The sequence below is a fragment of the Amblyomma americanum genome, chromosome 5 (assembly GCF_052857255.1).
Source record: "Amblyomma americanum isolate KBUSLIRL-KWMA chromosome 5, ASM5285725v1, whole genome shotgun sequence".
In the NCBI taxonomy this organism is placed as follows: Eukaryota; Metazoa; Arthropoda; class Arachnida; order Ixodida; family Ixodidae; genus Amblyomma; species Amblyomma americanum.
In genome coordinates, this window is record NC_135501.1 from 135268195 (window position 1) to 135288455 (window position 20261).

Genomic DNA, 20261 nt, shown 5'->3' on the forward strand with positions numbered 1-20261 from the left:
CTTTTGTACTACCTTTGTGCTACCTTTGTACTACTTCTGTATTACATACTACTTTTGTACTACTTCTGTACTACTTCTGTACTACTTCTGTACTACTTCTGTACTTTGTTCGCTGGTCCTATCATGTATGACGAACACCAACTAGTTCACATGGTTGCCTTGTTAAAGTTGTTAAAGTTGATTATACCGTGCCGTCTTATCTTGGCTGGTACTTTTGCCAGCTTTACAACAATGCCTTCGATTTGTAGTCGAGCAGTACATGTGTAGTTTTTTTTTTTTCTCTGACAACACATTTGTAGTCAGTTTGCAGTGAGAAAGAGCGCCGCATTCATCCATCGGCTAAAGTATCGCTAGAGGCGCCGTAAAGAGCTCTCAAGCACTCCGTGACAGCCAACCGAGCGACAACGACGCCGCCAAGTGCGCCAAGATGACAGCCAGCGGCAGGAACTCTACGCGCAGACGACAAACGCACGTCGCGCATCGTCTGCTGAGATACTAAAGCGAGGCTGGATCGTCGCAAGAGCTCACGACAGTCGAGAGGCGGCGCGCGTCACTTCAACTTAACTCCCTCTCCATCGCGGGACGAAAGCATCATGACAAAGTCCCCTCCAAAGGCAACGTCGTATACACGGGCCCAGAGGAAGGAACCGTCGCTCGCAATCTACAGACGGCTTCAACAAGAAGCGTGCAGCGTTGCCAGAGCTAGAGAGGTTCCAAACTAAAACTCAAACTGAGGGCTGACAACAGGATTAAAGGCGTTTAGCGCAGCGGAGACGCACAAGAGTAGACGTACACCGGTTTACCGGACGCCGGCTGCGCACACGCACTGGCACTGCATGGCAGCGGCTCAAACACAGCGCATGCGTAGCCGGCGTCCGGTAAACCGGCGCACGTCTACTCTAGTGCGTCTCCGCTACTCTAAATGTCCCTGCTGTCTCGCTCGTGTGGCTACGACGTGATGCGACCGCCATGTTGCTGCGCGCCATAGTTGCCTGCAAAGCCGCGCCGCGCAAATTGCGACATACGAATAAGGTCTATAGCTGAAGACAACCACTCAGCAAATTGAGAGCAGCGCTGAAGTTTCAACCCGAATCTTTAGGCTGAACCCTAAACTTTAGGATCGCGAGTTAGCCTTTTCTAATAAATCCCTCTCATCATCCAACATATGGAGGTTTTGAAGCCACAAATACGTGCAAATGATAAGAACCGACACTCCTGAGACATTTTTCTGGTACCTGATACTTATGATCAGACTGGTCGTGCCAACGGCAAGACTAAGACCTATCTCATTGATCTACAATTAGCTCTGCCCTTTGCCATCAGTGGCCACCCTATCTCAGCCTATCTCCGAATGTGACCTCTGCCGCCTCCGGCTACGCCTTCGCGCTCTTGTTAACCTAACAAAGCAGTGTTTATCTTCTGTACCACCCAGTACGTCACATTAGTAGCTTTTTTTATTACGTGTGCGCACTTTTCTAGTTTCCCTTCTGGGAAGCACAGCGGGGACAACTGCCTGCAACTTCTGCCATTTTAAACCCACGTCATCAACCACGCTTTCTTCTTTTCATCTTCTCTCAGCAACAGTAAGTGAGACAGATACTGTCCTCCTGGAATGGATAGCGTATGTGACTGTGTACTAGCGCGCCTCCAGTAGCTTCCACAATGTTGCACACATCTAGTCAGGCCGGCTTATAGAGGCCGCTCAAAGTGGCCAAGACACTTCCATCCCCGCCAACGACCTTCGCAGGAGAGAGACAGCTAGAGAGAGAGGATACAAGAAAAGCACAACACGGTCCGCTCGGCGCAAGGCATGATGCGAGACAGACGACGCGGGTGCAGGCAGGCTTTCGTGTAGAAGAACGTCGTTGGTTGTATGAGCGAGTGAGCGTCCCTGTCCGTATGTGTCCGTGCGTATACGGATCGCGCTGGAAGCCAAAGCGGCAGGCTTCCGTATACATAAACGTCGTGGCACGGAGCCGGATGCGCGTCCAGCTCTGCTCGAGCGTTTATATAAAGGCTGGATGTCACTCCAAGAAGCTACCCCCTCTTTCTCTCTCTGTGTGTATATGTGCTTCTGGAGAGATGAAGAGAGGAAGAAGCCAGAAGATATGTCAACCAGGCCCACCGAGGGCGCGACACTCTCGCTCGGGGCCTTGGTCTCGCAATCGCATACTGAACGTAAGAGGCCTGTAATGCGTCTTAAACCGAGTTTTCTTGCGAATACATTAAAAAGTAAAAGGATGACTTGGAAAGGAGGGTGTTTTCCGGGAACAAGAAGATTCGATATCAAAGGAAAGCAGAAGCCAGCCTGGTAGCCATTGCTTGCCTCGGTGTAGCGCTTAACGATAGATAAAAGATGACAAGAATGGGCGTCACGCATTTAAGGCAACATAAGAAAAAAAATTGGCGGTGGTTTAACTTTGATTAAACCTGGAGTGACGCGATAGCTACAGCTGGCCGAGTGGAACTTGGTCACGTGACCAACCACGTGACGAACCAGGGATCAGCCACGGCGCCGCGCCGCCAGCAGCTGCTCCGCACCACGTGACAGCGCGGCTCGAAATGCTACCGTCATATGGCTATCGCTACAAAACTATTTTCCAAAGAGATATTATATATTGAGTTATTATAAGGCATCATTATAAAATTATCGACACAAGTTGAACGAGCCCTCAACTTGCACTATTTATATGCCTCAAATACTTCAACTACCTCATTTATTAGTTTATGAACACGTAAATAACACCAACCTGTTTCATGGAGCTGCTATATGCCTCAAATTTGTCGCCTCAAACCTCACTTCATGAACAGTGAAAGCCCTCAAAGCTGTTTCATGATAAATGTTAGTTTTGGCTAGCGGCTTTTTTTTTTGTTTCTTCTGAAACGACTGTTATCAATACTGTAAGAAAAGTCCATCAAACCGGCATCACATGACGTTGTTTAATTTGTGTGGTTTTCGCCCGTCGTTTTCGCGTCCGATACATTCACGGCCTGCAATCAGTACGAGTGATAATATTTACCTCATAATATCCCAGCCTCGTATCATTAATATGAGTCATCCCGGATACTGCTTTCCCGTTTCACTGACAGCGCTAGATTACCACTTTCTTCACGATCACGAAATTTCCAGGTACGTTAAACATTCGGCGAGGAATGATTTTAATTGGCTGCTCTAACCTACCCCATTTAAGTCACCTATAACGATTACATAGCGACGATAATAACGGTAGGTTCAACTGTGCTCGAAAACCACCGTGCGGAAATTAGCATGCTACATGATCCCTCCGCCGAGTCATTATCGGCACGCCGCGCTGGTTTCGAGGTGGTGCTATTAAGGCAGCTCAAAAAACGCCCGTCGTTAATCGAACGGCAGCGCGCGATAAAATGCGCAACTCCGCTATGTCGCAACTTAGTGGCGCAACATCTGCCGGCAGTTGAGGCTGATTAGAGATTAGAGAAGGCAGGTAAAAAAAAAAATAAGGAAGGAACTGCACGCAAGGGCCGGCGAGACAGAAAAAAAAAGCTATACAAAGCAGACTTGTTCTGATGTTATTAAAGGCATGATGCAGGAGCAGCAGCGCCAGCCTGTACAGATAACGAGAAACAAATATATAAAAAAAACGGGTGCTCGTCACGCACATGCTTGGCGCTTCAACTTGCGTACGTGACAGGACGTCCCGTATACGAATGTGGATTCCAGGAAGCTTCATGCGGCCGAACGGAGCTCGAGTGCGCCGTGTATCATTGTATCGCGGTCCGCGATCTTTACGGATGCCTTGACGGAACTTTTTTCTTCTTGCTACTATTTTAATTTCATCTGTCGTTTTGCTTTTTTTTAGCTCTTATCCTTAAGACACACCAACGCTTGACGCCAGCAGAATGAAAGCTTGCTCATCACATCCGCAATTCTCTCACTTGAAAACTTATCATCATGAAGGCTATACGGCTGGCGTCACAGCCAGTCAGGGGCAGAGTTCACAATGCTCTACTCAGTAAGGTAACAAGCTGGGCTAGCTTGTAAGAATTCATTGTTTCTAAAACTATGGGGAACTTGTGCTGAAGTTTGCGGTACCGATTGCAGCGCCATAACACGTACATTGCTTAGCGAGAAGAGCGAGCAGTTTTGGGTAGTACTCTTGTACTTTTCCGCGCCACCTTCAGGCGCTTATTGGCGTGAGCCTCCACGCTCTGTCGAAGGCGCACGTGCCGTGCGTCAGCTATCTGGGATACGCCGAGAGAAGCTAGGCGATTAATGCTGTTAGCCAAACGCGGGTATCTAATCGCGCAGAATGTGTTCTCGCGTTTGCAGCCGCCCAAGCGGCCCACAAAAGCAGTTTTGAGTCACCGAATGGAACAATTGCAGTGCCACCTTGCAACGCAGGTTCCCCATAGCCCGAACAGAAGAACTCTTAATTGAACCGTGCACGAGTAGCTAGGTGTGCTCTGTATTTACCCTCTGTATTTACATGAACAAATCCAAGAGTGCCGTGCCCTCGGCATTACAGTACACGTGTCGGCTTTTCATTGCCACCTCGTCAGGTGCTTAGTTAATCTTTGACATGACAATACTTCCAATTTAATAAGATGCTATTTCTCCGATTAAACAGCAAATAACAACCGACACAGATGTCAAGCCGGCCGCCATCTTTAACTCTTTCAGGAGCCACTCTTCATTTAGATTCAAAGCAGTACTTTTCCGCCTAAATAATATTCAACTCCAAGAAAGTGAATTCATTAGTTTTACAAAGCAAAACATAAATAGTTAGTAGTTTACACGAATGTACGATATGTCGTACGAACTGTCACAGTGGCCGGAAACTGTGACGTGCACAGATCATAATTTGTCACGTAAACACCCGAGAAATCGTGGAATTCCTTGTTTCGAAGATGCACATGACGCAAGAAATTCAGGAAAAAAGTTATATCATTATTGATGGCAAAATTTTCCAGCACGAAAATGTTGAAGGATGTTCCTACCAAGCTCGCTGCTTAGCCAAATATTGTTTATTTATTTGATAGCATAAAAGTCACCCTGTACGCGACATTAGGGTTGCCAAATTCGCCTGAAACAAATAAATCATTACTAGATGCAGTATACTCTGAAAAATCGGGTACAGAAGTTTGCGGGACGCTAGTTTATGTAAAAACGTTTATTGTAGCTCCACTTCGCTACACAGTCTCCTGATATTGTATGAAGGTATTAAAGGCCTAAATGCTCCTGCCTTTGGTAACAATATCAGGCGGCTGGGCAGCCAGGTGAAGCTACAATAAACGTTTTTCCATAAACTACCGTCCCGCAAAGTTTTGTCCCGGATAGTACTACAGAGCTGTGCAACTATAAAATAGAATGATCGAAACACGGACACCGCATAGGACACCACATAGGACACCATAGCGCATGTGGTGTCCTCTTCGTTTGGTCCTGTATTTCGAGCGATATATTTATAGCAATGGTTTTATGGTTTTGTGGCCGTTTAACGTCCCGAAGCGACTCATCATCAACCGACCGACCCAGACAGCCACCCTTAAACAGTTGTGTGCATTGCGCTCTGAAAGGTTAAGAGAACAGGTTTTCACGTCTTCATTTTTTCGGGGAGAAAAAAGAAATGAGGCACACCATTTCAGCAAAAACGACAATGACCCGAGCAGAAGTCATGCCTGCCCTGGCAGTGGCTATAGTGAAAAAGTAAGTTGAGCCACGTATTTTCCCAGGCACTGATAGCAAGTGCGTATAGCTCAAGAGGAGAACGAAAAGTATGCTTTCACTTCAATCTTGCCTCGAATATAATATACCATCGCTCTTTTTTGACTGTTTTAGCTTCTGCCCATTCTCACTTCTCGTCAGTGGCTGTCATCTCCACCGTGGCCACCTTTGTCAGTTCTCTCTCAATTGCTTCCAAGTCGCAAACAAGAGCAAAGCACTACAAGGGGCTCTCAAAGGAGCTGAATTACTTCGTTTTGTGAGTTCCGACACTGCAGAATGTTTTCGATGTCAACCACCTTAGTCGCTTTCCTCAGTCAAAATTTCGTCAAATAAAGCATTTCGGTCTTTTGCGGTGACAACCAATTTTCTTTTGCAGTCCTTAGCAATTTGGCTGTAGAATTGCCTTTGTGAGATATGAAGGCCAAGAACTTGGGAGCCTTCTTAACCACATCCTTAAAGAAGAAAATGCCGTTGTAGTTAAGTTGCCTGCTATGGTGCCTACAATGAAAGTCTAAGTTCTTGCGATATTCTCGCCGAAACTCGTTGGAACCGGCTCCGTTGCCTTTATAAGGCATGTATAAGTCATTACCTTCAAGAATGTTCGAGTACCTTTCATTGGATTACCGTACTAGATTATCCGCCCACTAATCCTCCTTAATCCATTTTCTCGGTTGGGCCAGCTTCCAAAATTTTGAAGGTTCTTAGGAAATTTGGGAGGTGGGTCAAATTGCAAATTTTGGGGGTCCTCGCATTTTCAACTTTGGCGGTGTTCTGTGATTGGTCCACTGGTGGCAACGCGTTGATGACATCTCGAGCCTCTCAATCGCACTCATAAATCGCGGGGAGTCCTCATACCCTTACTGGCACAGTGGTGCAGTGGTGCAGCAGTTAAGCGATGCGCCACTGCCTCGACAAGTGTCTCTTTCAAACACAACTATCGTTAGGGGTTATGAGATCCACACACTAAACAATTTCTCACCTTTTAGGGTGTAAATCAGCTGTCCCCAGACGGACACCCTTTTCCAATTGTTCGGTGCTAAAAAAGGATGCGGAGATCAGCACCCTTAAGGAAGGGTGCACTTAATGATACTTTAGAGGATGTAATGGTTGCGCCCTCATTAAGGGTACTATTTTTCCATAACACTTCTACGAATGCATGTTGGAAGGGTGCTCTACGTTGATCCACCCATGAAGCAAAAGCCTTAGTCTGATGTGCGCCCTCTAAACTTTCATGCTGTGCACCCTTCCTGAAGGGTGCTGATCTCTGCACCCTTTTTAGCCCCAAAAAGGGTGTTCGTCTGGGGACAGCTGATTTGCACCCTTAAAGGTGAGAATTTGTTTAGTGTGCAGGTTGCTCTTCCTGAGCTCCGGTAAGGCTCATGTGAAGCGTCGCGGTGGTCAGGTGGCAAATCTATTGAATTTGGCTACGGTGGCCAGTTTGCTCACAATTCGGTGGGCAGGTTGTGATGACATCACAAGGTGAAGTGACCTCTCTCGACCAATCAGGCAATTTCGTGACACAGAAGCCGCAAATGTTTCCTGAGACAACTTAAATGCTATCGCTTTAATAAAGCAAACTGGTTACCTGTTTTTGTGAGCCATGAAGGCAAATAAAGCATACTGACAAGCTTATTTTATGAGAGACGAAAACAAAGCATGCCGGCTAGCTGCATTTGTGAGACATGATGCCTATGGGTACTTTTGTGATACACGACAAAGAATCCTTTCTAGCTGGTTTTGTGATACGAAGCCAAGTAAAGCATACCGCCAGACTCCATAAAACGGAGCAACGGACTCCGCCTTGCGAGTTGCGTCACAAAGACCAGTTTCGAAAGCCGGCAACCTTGCGACTCTAAGCGGAGGAATGTGTTTGTGCGACCTTATAGGAGAGGGCGTGTTTGCACTGGGGTGCCGGAAAGGGCAGCGGCGGCGGCGTGACTTTGATTGGGATCTCTAGGTTAAGGCAGGCGCCATTGCACTCTTTTTTTTTTGTCTGTGTAGATTTTGATTCCCGCTTCGGAATGCCGCAGAAAATTGCTGACACTGCGCAGGCTTTACGCTGTACTTTCCCCGCCGAACTGCACGACTCATTTTTCATCTCGTCGGCGGCACAGATTCGTGTGTCCCATCCGCCTCGCCAAGTCAGACGCCAGCGACAGCTAAGAGAGATGGATGATGATACGAGCGAGTTTATCATAGGTTATGTTTACTCCTAAGACATTGGAAAAAAAACTTCCTTCACCGTCAAGTCTAACCTTAAGATTCGGCTTCGTCTACTAAAACCACGCAAAGTCATTCAACCTAATTTGTTTAAAATTAACAAATTTTAACTGTTCAGAAAAAAATATTTATTCGTAATGGCGTCATGAGCAAGTTTGCAGAACCGAAAGCCACTTCAGGAGCATACGGAACAGAGCTGGCATATGCGGCAGTAGTTTTGCTTCTTGGTTAATACTCTAGAACACTAACGATCAACTAACCCGTTTTCAACCTTTGGTGGCAGCAGTGACAAGCACAAACTGGCCTTCTAGATTGCAAGGCTAAGGGTGGATTCACGTAGCGTGCGATGCATGGAGTCTCCGGTACATGGTTACCAATGAAAAAAAAAAAACTACGCAAAGTGCAGAGCCGAGACTATACTTCTAGGGCGACATCGCGTCCAGCTACATATACTTGCGACACATGTGCGCAAGGCTTTGCACGTTCCGGATGCCATCGCGGATATCGGCGCTGTATAGCGAGGGATGTCCTTCCCGCACCGCAATCTACCGGTAACAGCCCCGCAGTTTCGCACGCCGCTGCGTCGACGTCCGTCTGCTTATACGTTTTGAAAAACAAGCGGTCTGGCGTCGTCTGCACACACGGATCTAGAAACACTGACCGCCCGGCACTGCCACCATTACCGCACGCACAGTGATGGTCTTTCCGCGTTGCCAAAAGTAGATGCGGGCGGTCCTGACGACAGTGCAGCGTTCTCTTCCTGTTTCCTGCTAGCGCTGTAGCTTTGCTCTGCGGCGAAAAAATATTTGAACGGCCGACTAAACTGGGCACAGGGCTGTTACCGATACACACTGTTTCGCAGTTTGAGCAGAGCAATTTTACTGGGCCACAACAGTTGGTTTTCTTAATTTTTAATGCCTCAAGTACAGTCTGTCAGCCAGTTTCGGAGCGAACAGATGCAGCTTGCCAACAGAGGCAGATTTAAAGTAATCAGCACTCATCAACACTGCCTCAGAAGTATTTGGAAAGTAATTCCAGCAGGATGAACGGTATCGGCGCCGGCATCCTAGTGGAATGTCGTCGTTGAAAGATTCTGCTGTTTCCTGCTGTCTGAAAAAGTGTTCTCCATGTTGTGTGATCTGAAACTTAAGAGACATTTGGTCAGGCTAGAGGGCGCTCTTGAGAACATTTCATAAGTGGGTACCGTGATCCAGGCGGGTTTCATGGTTGCCCGGTGGACGTGGAGGGTTGAGGTACACGGGAAGTCAGACATTAGAGAGCTGAGGGACATGGAGGGTTGAGGGACATGGAGGGTTGAGGGATATGGAGGGCTGAGGCATATGGAGAGCTGAGGCATATGGAGAGCTGAGGCATATGGAGAGCTGAGGCATATGGAGAGCTGAGGCATATGGACAGCTGAGGGACATGAAGGGCCGAGGGACATGAAGGGCTGGCCGGCTTAGATTACGGTTGGCCTTAGAGAGCGAAGAGAAGCGGACTGCTGCAGGTTTATTTTTTTTACCACAGACGCAGTCCCAGCGCTTGATTTGGCTCACAAGAAGTGCCAGGATACATCACCCCGCAAAAGTTCAAGGTTTCGAACAGCATCAATAATAAAGTGCGATGTAGTCAGAAACCGCGATGCAGAAAGCAGTCAGTCGCACATAACAGTTGCGGTAGTCCTTTTTTTCTGTTTGTGCAGTACTCATTCCCGTCCTTATCTTCTCGGCCTTCTGGGTACTCATGACATTGGAAAGAGCAACTAATTATCCCAGGCACATAGCCAGCGAATTCTGCTTTCATTTCTTTTTCTTCTCACATTCCTAGCTGCTGGCCGGCATGTTCCTGTGGCCTCGATTTGCTTTCAACAGATTTCCCAAAACACATGTAAGCTGTGCGCACTTTCCATTCAATTCCACAGAGCAGGCTTGTTGCAGACCTTGTAACGCTTCTGGCGACGCCACGGAATAGATCAAATGGCGAGTTTTGATGTGCTCATTTCCTCCATCGCTTACTGCCATTTTTTTTTTGTGCTCGCAACTGGCTCAATACCAACAATACAGAACTCTGGTGACACGACACGACTGCATCAAGTAAAAGAAGGATGGCGAAAAGAAACGGCACTGTTCCAGGAATCACGTCAGACACATCAGGGCTCGCTCTACATTTACGTCGTGCGCAGGATCGCTTAAGCAGCGGCATCCTAAGTACTCGGGCACGATCATCTGTTTACCCGCTAGCGATGTGAGACAGTTATCTCAGCCGAAGCTGGTCAGAGCCAGTATGCTTGGCCTGCATTGGCGCCTTCGCTTGCGACAGACCAGCAAGCGAAGCGTGCTTGTCCGGATGCAACTCCTGGCGCAATCGAAGTAGCACGTTGACCACTCGTGAGGGACATATGCGCCATCAGCGCCAACTGAACCGAAAGACACGACAGCTCGAATTCGGACAAAAAAAATGCGAATATTATCCGCTGGAGAGGGAATACGGCCCGGATTATTAACATTTTCAAGGAACGGTCTTGATGCGTTCGAGGAGAAAAATCAGCCGCGGCAGTATTCAGTGTCCCTCATCTCAGATCTCGTCTATCGGCTTATGGTTGCGGCGCTGCTAGCCGCCACACAAGCGCTGCGATACACTGAACTACTAAACTGATGTTGTGGCTGCAAAAGCAAGCTTTCATACCAAGAGTATGCCAATGAAGACTAGTCACTGCGCAGTTCCAAATACCTTTTTTTTTTTTCTAATTCACGCAGGCTACGTCAAGAGCCGCAAGCAGCGCCTTCATTCGGTTCGGTCTCTTTTCCTGAATAGCTTAGAACGATGACAGATCACATTGCAAGAGCCTTGCTATGCAACGCCTATCCCAATGCTAATCTCTGAGCCCTCTGTTTGTGCAGCTTTAAGAAATGCATAAGCCTTTTCGGAGCCTTAGGAGTGACGGCACCAGGCACACGTGTTCGGGCGATATCACACGTTTCACGGCTGGTGGTGAAGCCAGGCACTTCGATATCTTGCGCACACTCTTTTCAGAGTAGAGCCACTGTTTTTCGCATAACGCAAGCAACACTGCTGAATCTTAGTCAGCGAACAAAAACACCCGATTTTCATTCTCCGCTCGCAACGCATGTATCGTCTACGACAACACACTTTTGAAAGTCAGCCAAACATGCCTCAAAGCAGCGTCGCATGCCTCCAGTATAAAAGCAGTGCGTCAACGTTGTCAGACGTAATTCCCGGCTTTTGGGCCATGGGCAACGCGAAACATTGGATTCATATCTGCACAAGTTATAATGGCAGCATGCCGAGGTTTCCGGCAGTCGACCAAGTGTAATATGCGCGCAGTTTTACCGTCCGAATAAAGTGGTTCCAGTACAGCAACAGCCCACTGTGCCACCAGGACGGCTCTCAAAAGGCCTATCGAGAAAGCAAGCGGCCGCGTTTGACTCCATCGTAATCAATCAAGTGTGCTTTGATTCGGCCTCGCGTGTCTTCTGAAAAGCGGTGGCTTTTGTAACAGTGTGCGTGCCTCGGGGGCGAATCATTTAGCCCCGGCTTTTGGAAAGTATGCAAGACAAACCCTGACAATAAAAATGAAACAAAGCGAATTGACCATTGCATGGCTGCCCATGTTGTGTTCAATATAGAACTCTCGCTCCCAATCGAACAAGTTCTTCTGGCATGTGCCTATCGTATACAAATCTACGGCTTCATAGCGTTGAATTCACGTGTGTAATCAGAGGTAAATAACGTTGGGACACGAGATCGTGTGCGTCGATATTTACAAGCACCTAAGCGGCAAAGCGTCTTAAATTAAAGCACCAAAATTCAACTGATGGTCCTGATTCTATGAGCTCACTGTTATTCATTACAGGATTGCACCCTTTTGTATCTATACTTTTCTTCCCACTCCGTTTAGTTTTATTTATTTTTTGTGTGTGTCAGGACATTTTGGATACTGAAAAAGGCTCCGGGAACTACGCAATCACAAAAGTTTATAGTAGCGGCAGGAACATAAATATGCTACATTCATCAGACGTGCCACAAGCAACACGCCCCTAACACATGTACCAGATGCACCAGCCATTATAGTGCTCACTCATGAGTGTCGCTAACTAATACTAGCCACCGCGTCAACATTGTTCGCCGCTCGTAGCTAAAAGCGCCCGGCGCAATCTACTTTTCACGCGTAATTAGGTCACGCGACGTTGCTGACAAAAATCTCAGCGCGCAAAATGCTGTGCTAAATCTGTCTCTAAATCGCGTTTTGCACCAGCATAAACCAATCAACAACTCTACTGCGTCGTCTGCTAGAGCCTTTGTTCCGTCACATTCTTCGCTGATCCGGCTGTAGCGTATCCGCCCATGCGTATCTATAGCAGACGGCAACGTTTCTACAACAACTCGTCTCGTCTGCTCAAGGCTATGCGCGCCGCCATTGCCCGCCCCATACGTCTGCAGGTATACGGCATACGGAAGTGCGAACACGCCCGACCCGAACAATGCGTGCGCGTTGACGCCGCGCGACACATACGTGAGACAAGGGGCGGCTCACACAAATGCACGCTCGGAAAAGCTCGACCACAGATCACCAGGACACACGGCGTACAAACGTGACTCCTGACAGGGTGGTCATTATCTACTCCGCCAGAAACAAGAACTCCCTGTTAGGCGGCCATTATTCGACAAGCCGCCGGCGCCGTTGTTCAATACACGGTTGGCTGCCTACGGCAGAACTTTACGGCCACGTCTGCTGACGCTGGAAAACGAGAAGCTAGCAGCTAGGCTTAACCTAACTTTCAGGCACGACTGGATAAAAGGTGCTGAAGGGTTCTGCTTGGCGGGGCGTCGGTATACGGTGGGCCTCGATAATGTCAATGTTCAAGCTATTTTTACTCGTCTCAGCGCGCCTTTCGTTCTGTGGACCCCACCGTTGGACGTGTCCGGTTGAGCTGGTGCATTTCTTCAGCCGAAGTTACGGTAAAAAGTGCAGCACTAATTGCGTCTTTCTATACCTGCTTTAAAAAGACAAAGGCATTGCTGTAGGCTGAGCACTTAGATCGAACAAATGCCCGACTGATGCCCGACTGATTTCGAGGACAGTGCGTCATTTTTCTGCATTTTCTTTTACCTGCTCCACAGCCTACGTAGCCTTTCTGAAACCAACCACCTTGCCTCGAATGGAGTTACGCGAAAAGAGCTAAGAGAGCTGTTGGTTGCAATTTGTTGATAAGAACTTAACATACCTTTACACTTTCCAGCTTTCATAGCGACTCGATTTGTCTAGTTCTTTTACTCCTGGGCGCTTTCCGGTCTGTCCCGGCGAACTGCACTTCAACATTTAGCGCATCTTTGTGAGTCTAAGTAGCCCCATAACCCCATAGACGCGCAGACTTGAGCAACAATCGAGTGGTTAATCGGAGAAGACTGCTTCAGTTATGCTGAAGGAAAGGCACAGCTGAATGGAATTTCTGAATGGCATAGCTGAGCGGCATAACTGCGCGCCATAACTGAGCGGAATAACTGAACTGCATAACTTAACTGCATAACTTAACTGCATAACTTAACTGCATAACTTAACTGCATAACTTAACTGCACAACTGCACAGCTGAACTGCACAGCTGAACGACATAGCTGAACGACATAGCTGAACAGTTGCGTTTTTTTCTCTTTCGCTCTCCGTTTGAATGGCAACCCAATCGAGCGCTTACGCAATCTTCCAGCTACGTCCTCCGCAGCGGCTAAAAGTGGCGGTGTCCTCCTGCTGTTCAAGCACGAGTTCGGTGATTTGACTTGCGGCCACCACAACAGTATGTCCGTGGAGTTAAAGCATACAAAATGAGAAAAACGCCGGCATACTAATTTCACATGGCTGAAGCTTAGTGACCGGAGTCCTGTCCTGCGGAGTGCATCCAAGTCCGGCAAAACGTAAAAATTTAGTTTTAAAGCATGGCAGATGAAGCTTTGTGCTCACAGGCAGGAAGAACGCACCAGCGGGGAAAAAAAATCCACACAAAGGCACTAATAACGAAAAAAGAAACTTAAATATCACGTGGTAGCGGCTAGAGGCATAATAAAGTAAAACTTGAAACGATGAAAGCCGAGCTTGCTTTTGGCAGAAAGGGCAACACGACTAATTTGTGGTAGTCAGGTGGCTATCGACAGAGCTCAATTCGAACATGGCTAAGAACTTTCGACTGCTGCGAGCACAGTCTCTTTTCCTGCCCCGTCGATATTTGATGCCCCCCCCCCCCCCCCCTTTTCCGATCCTTTCGCATCCTCCTGCCGTTCCCAGCTGGCTGACGTCGGCCGCACGGACGATTAGCTGGCCTTTCGTCCGACAAACTACAGACCCAGCTTACCAACGCTTAATAATGTGCCGATTAATACAGCGATTTTCTTTCTGGCAAGAACTTTCGAGAAATCGAGTTCACTTCGTTACGAACAGTTCCGAACATCATAGAACATCGCCCACTTGTAGGAAGGATCATTCGCGAACAGCACATCATAAGAGGAGGATCCGGCGGTACGCAAAGAACACTACTTGTGAAGTGTTCAATGTGTAAAAATGCAGACATAAAAGAACACCGGGCTGACAACTAGAAGCAGCTCAGTTAAGGCGCACCGGAAAAACGCGTTCTTGATTGGCACAAATGATTATTTCACTTATGCGCACCTATTGAGTCGACCGTCTAGTACGCGCTTCCCTCAGGAAGACACCATCCTCCGAAATGATTCGCATAAAAAACTGGAGCTGCTTCTTGGCTCAAGCACATTCGACACCACGATGACAAAAGCTTTTTGCGACTGGAGTTCACAAAATAGTTGCTGCTAAAGGAGTTGCAGAGGCTACAGAAGGGCATTCCTATACTCAAAGAAATCTTGTTACAGTGGATTCAAGCTGCACCTGACAGTAAAAAGTCCACGTCTACAACAGCGTGCTGTTCTTTGAACGCTGTTTTGAAGAAATCTGCTTGTAAAGACGGCAAGGCTTGTTCGCGAGAGAAAGGGACACGTCGTACTAGTTGCATCATCGTGGGCACTACCTCGGCAAATCTACGATACGCGCACCGTTGTAGTTTCACAGGTTGGCATCCAAATGAACGATTTGCCAAAGATATCGGGTCTCGGTCATGAACACCACAAAGCCACTTGCCCGTTAACCAAACTGTTGACGTATTATAAGCGCTTCTGTACGCTTAACATAGTTCACATACCGCTGGTAATGATTACAAGCAAAAACAGTTGTCACCGCAGTCATCAAAAGTGGAGCGATAGTCGCATGCCGACATTGCGGCTGTTGTAAAAGCATCAAAGTTTGACAACTGGCGTTATGGCGGCTTCCGAATATATAAAGCATTTAGGCGTGATTCATCAGAACTTGTTTGGAAACCATGCCCTCTACGCCCTTCCAGGGCTCTCTTCTTATCCTTCTTACTCGCTTCTTATCCTCCAGCCACGCACAAGCAAGCTTAGTAGATATTTTATTTTGTTTATATTGATAATTTGTTCTGATCCGGCTTATATATTTACAGAAGATTGTGATTGTAGACAACCAGAGCGTCCGAAGTTGCTTTGCGCATTGAAAGCTACTATGCTGGCGCGCATTATCTGGACGCATGCTTCCATGCCATCACATCAACGACCTTTACGTGACGAGTATAAAACTGTCAGCAGGTAGCATTCATCTCAACAAAGCACATGAGCCAGCGTAAGCAGATCTTCGCAAAAGTCTCCTAGAAGCTATGACAGCTAGGCTGCTTGAAAGATAAGGTCTTCGAATCAGACAGCGCTGATTGCGATGTCCCTGAGTGAGAGAGGTAAAATATGTTAGAGAAAGCACAAATTAACTCACCTTTGCACGTGAGAGAGACAGAGTCGCAGGACAGTCCGAAATCCTTAGCGCACGGTTCATCGACCGAGCATGCTTCGCCGGTCTGCCGGGCACACACCAGACCGCACGGGGGACACCGACTCGGAGTCTTGGCCGTCCTTCCGGCTGGACACTTGGACACGTCTGCTCCGCAGGCACAGACTACCGGCAGACCTGTGGCCCCACGGCCAGCTGTGTCGGCGTCGCCATTCGCATCCAGCGACGGAGACGAAGAATCCAGGGTTGGCCAGGCGCTTGCCGGCGACACGACGGCCACTGACAAGACTACCAACAACCAGAACTGTGGACGTCCCACCACGAGATTGACGAAGCCCACTGAGCACCTCATGACGATGAGGCCTAAGGGGCTGGCGCCGGCACGTCCCTATCGGCAGGAGAAAAAACGGAACACCACGGCGTCGGGAACAAGTTTTGCTATACGCTACCGAATGCAAAAGCGCCGCCGAGCCGCGCTTGTATCACTCAGAAGAAAGCGTTCTGTGAAGATCCTTGCAATCGCCCAGATACGGGCGACCGAGGGAGAACAACAGAGGAGCGTGACACCGGTAGCCAAACGACAGTGTAGGCCGGAAAAAAAATTGAGAAGTTGTCACACACCCACCGACGACGCCCCCACTGAACACAAAAAAAAAAACAGATAGCGCGTGCGCACAGCCGCGTCTCGCTGTTTTGGCTAGAAGACTTGATGCACTACCTCAACTATGGCACCACGGGGCAGTATCTCTCCAGTACGATGCCCTAGAGGGGGAGCGCCGTCTTGCGGTTTCGAAGTAGCCGACAGCAGCAGCGGTGGCAGAGGACAGCAACTTATCTCGCTCTTCACCGTGTCTCTTCTTCGACGACGGTCGAAGACAGACCGGGACGGCGGGCAAGCCCAGGACTGAACGTCCAGCCGGTACTCAGCAGGTCCTTCCTCCGGGGACTAGGGAGTGACCACTGAGGTATCAGCGACGCCTCACTGGTACCGTGGACGTCAAAACGCTGCCGTCCTCGTTGGCTACAGCTGGCTTCGTTGGAGGGATCGTCAGGTGCCGCCAGGGCCGCGGCTCTATCAACCGCTCAGACAAGGCTCGCGCGGCGGTGGCCTCTCGCGCGTCTCACCCGCTAGCCGGTTCCTGACTAGTTCTCCAGAAAGATTCCTCCGGGCGCCTTCGCGGCCATGCCGAAGAAGGGGAAGGAAAGGGAGGGGGAACGCGAGGGGGTGGGCGGCAGTAGCAAGGCGGGCAAAGCAGAAGCCGGCCGGCAGGGCCGGTGAGAGCTTGCGGCGGGTTGGAGAAGAGAGGGTGGTTGGAAGACCGGTTTCACCCTCGCCGCTCTTTTTTCTTTCACATACCGCTGGATTTCTTTCTCGGCATCGTGTCCTCCCCTCCCTCTTGCGCGCCGAGCACATACGTCGTCGTCCTGACTCAGTCAACCTTTTTTTTTTTCGCTCAGCAACTCACCTCGACGCAACACCAACTCACGTCCTGTGTAGGAAGCACCAGCGCGTGTTTCTATTACGTATCTTTTTTCGTGTCTTGTGTGTCTGCCTTTTGTTTTGTTTTCCCACGCCTGTCTCCTTGCGAAGTTTGGATGCGGACCTCCTCTCCCCCCTTCTTTTTCGTCGTTCTCTGGTCGTGTGTCTTTCTCGGAGGGGTCGCTGCTCTAAATTCCTCGGACATGCATTGACGTGAAAAACACCGCGCCGCCACCGTTCGGATTCCCGCGGGCGATTGTTCCATCCAAGGCTCGGAAAAACAAAAATGAGAACTAACGTGTCAACGAAGATTGAAAAAAAAGCTGCTCTGATGTTATGACACAAAACCAGAGGAAACAGATCAGCGGAGTTTGACGCACAAAATGCGAGGGGCGAGATAAGGGGTTCGCCATGTGTGGAGAAGGCTGCGGATTAATTCGGGCCCCTTGGGCTGCATCAACGTGCAGCAGAATCTCGTTGCAGAAGCACTTTTGCATTTATCCTCCATCGAAAAAAGGTTGCCGTGGCCGGGCTCGAACCAGCGACCTTCAGCTCTGTAGTAATGAGTCATTGCCACTGGATCATTGCTGCGAGTAACCCAGGGCAACAATCAATTTCAAATGTTGGAGTCTTTCATCCAGATGTAGCTGGTAATGCAAAATTAGAGAAAATGCTAGAAAAGACGAAACGCTACGTCTCCGCGTGCGTGCGTGCGTGAGGATGTGGAGAAGGAGTGGATAGGGTGTGTGTGTGTGCTTGTGTTATTTAGCTCTTCATCAATCCCTTCATAACCGTTAAAAACATCTCTCTATCTCTTTAATTAACCATATTATTGTGGTTTGCTGCGATAAATGTTGATATTTAAGTAACTGAAAGTGTTTTCAGTTACCCAGCATTCCGGTTCCAAGTTATGGCGAAGCGAAGCCCGCTGTAAATAGGCCAGAAAAAAAAAAAGAGGAAGTCACTCTTCTACGCTACATAGGATTCGTAATGATGGCTTCACAGAAGAATTTCACTTCTCGCCCAAACGCGAGGCTGGGGCAATTAAAGCGTCGTAGCATTTTACAGCCAACCACTTAGCTTTAAAGAAAAAAAAATGGTCCCTCGTGACCTGCGCTGTAGCGCATTGACGTCAAGTCGACCGCTACTGAAAACTGCTATACTGGTATTGTTGTCAACACGCTGTCATTTCAACAATTTGTTCTGTTCGCGGCTACTTATAGCTTATTTTGTGTATGACACTATAACAGCGGCGCGATGTGTGACGGGACAAATTTCGCTGTGTCATGCTTGGCCGCGAAATGGGACAAGTGTTCGTGGGTGCTTATAACGCAGTGAAGAAAACAGACGTCAGTCGCTGCGTCGTCGACTGCGATATCGACTGCGATATTTCTGTTACGCAACGTTCATTTCTTGCTGCATTTTGCATGGACAACTCTCTCAGTACTATCTTTAAGAAACTAGAATTATTTTCTTCCCCTATGCTCTTCTAATCAACTGATACCCTTATCTTGCACCCCTGACGAGGCACCTAGGATTCCGCCAGTCCAATTTATGAACCGCTCGTTATGCTCGAATTGGAACTTCAAACCTTTCTGATTTTACTTGCACGTCGTTAACTGAAATCACCTACTTTACCTGACCTCCAGCATTTCGCTTTCACTGCATAATTTTTATTCGGTTTTGTTGTCACCTTCAATTTATTTTATTTGCTTCCTATCTTGCGTCCTCCGGAATGGATGCCTGCTATTTAAGATGTTTGAATGTGAAAATAACGGTATCGTTCATTTAATTCGCTCGAACAGGACAAAATGCACCTTCTACTTAGGTTCTTGACGAAAAGCTAATGTCTGTATTTAAAAAGAGTCACTAAAAGCAAAGTAACCGTGATTTTGCAATACTACTTAATGAACTGCGCCCGGAAGAAAAAAAGCGCGGGACACGTTATTGCATGGGCTCTTTTATACTACGCCTGCAATATAAAAAAGAAATTGAATGACTACCTGGATTCCACGAGTCAATAAATTGCGCCCACAGATACTCATGTGCTCTTGCGTGTCATAATTTTTGGTAGCAACAAGTGAGAATACCGAGCTCATTATAATGTTGGTCGCCGCCTATCGGTAAGTAGCATGACAGCAGTAATTATTTCGCGCACGTAGTGAGCCTTGCTCATCTCAACTGTTTTGTTAGTTCTTGCAAAGATGCATATATTTTCCGCATAGTCTCCATTTACAAGCTTTAATTTCAAATAGCTGTTTCACTTTCTTTTTTACCCTCGAGCCACCTACCTGACATTTTTTTTTTCATAAAGTTGCTTTTGCTGCCTAACCACTACGTTAAGCGGCAAAGCCACCCTGCGGGTTCAATTGAAAAGTTTAGCTTGAGAGCAAGCCTCTGTGAGCAATTCACTTCCGCCTTTAAAAAACGCGATGCGAGGCAGGTTGCCAGTTGCGTAAAGTAAAGAGCTCTTGTAGCGGTTCTTGCTCAACGCTCCTTTCATGCACCTTCCCCGCTGGCCCATGTAGGCCGCGCCGCATGACAGCTACCCCTTCGATACATGCTACGAATCTTTAGCGCGACAACGTTAGAGCTTACATTCTGAGGGAAAAAAAACATGCCCGTCGTCACATTAATTCACGGCTGATCGGCAGAAGTCATGACGTCACACCACATTCAACCAATTAGAACGATGTACGACGTCAGACGAGGAGAGTCGATGAGTTGGCGGAGTGCCAGCAGCGCAACAGCGCAGCAGTCAGAGCACGTGAAAGCTTCCACTGCTCTCTGATTGGCACGTCGAGTCATGTGACAGGGTGCATAATGAGGCGGGGGCAGGTAGAGGATCGATAAAAGAGAAAAGAGTGTTTCTCAAAAGGCTTCGAGACAGATGCGTGCGTAACGTATATGGTGCTTCTGGAGTTGCGATGGACTTTATAGCAGCAGCAGCGGCCTTACGCAGTACGAGCGGCACCAGCCGCCGAAG

At 48.2% G+C, this 20261-nt stretch overlaps 1 protein-coding gene across 3 annotated transcripts in view; it reads right to left on the minus strand.

Moving 5' to 3' along the window:
• Positions 1–16940, minus strand: part of LOC144132706 (uncharacterized) — a 159989-nt gene extending 143049 nt beyond the window's left edge. For 2 of the 3 annotated variants that reach the window (XM_077665302.1, XM_077665301.1), the window contains exon 1: positions 15781–16940. In XM_077665302.1, coding sequence (XP_077521428.1) covers positions 15781–16147 — 367 coding nt within the window. In that variant the 5' untranslated portion in view covers positions 16148–16940. The remainder of the gene's footprint in view (positions 1–15780) is intronic. The other variant, XM_077665300.1, reaches the window with a different exon arrangement.
• Positions 16941–20261: the final 3321 nt, after the last annotated feature.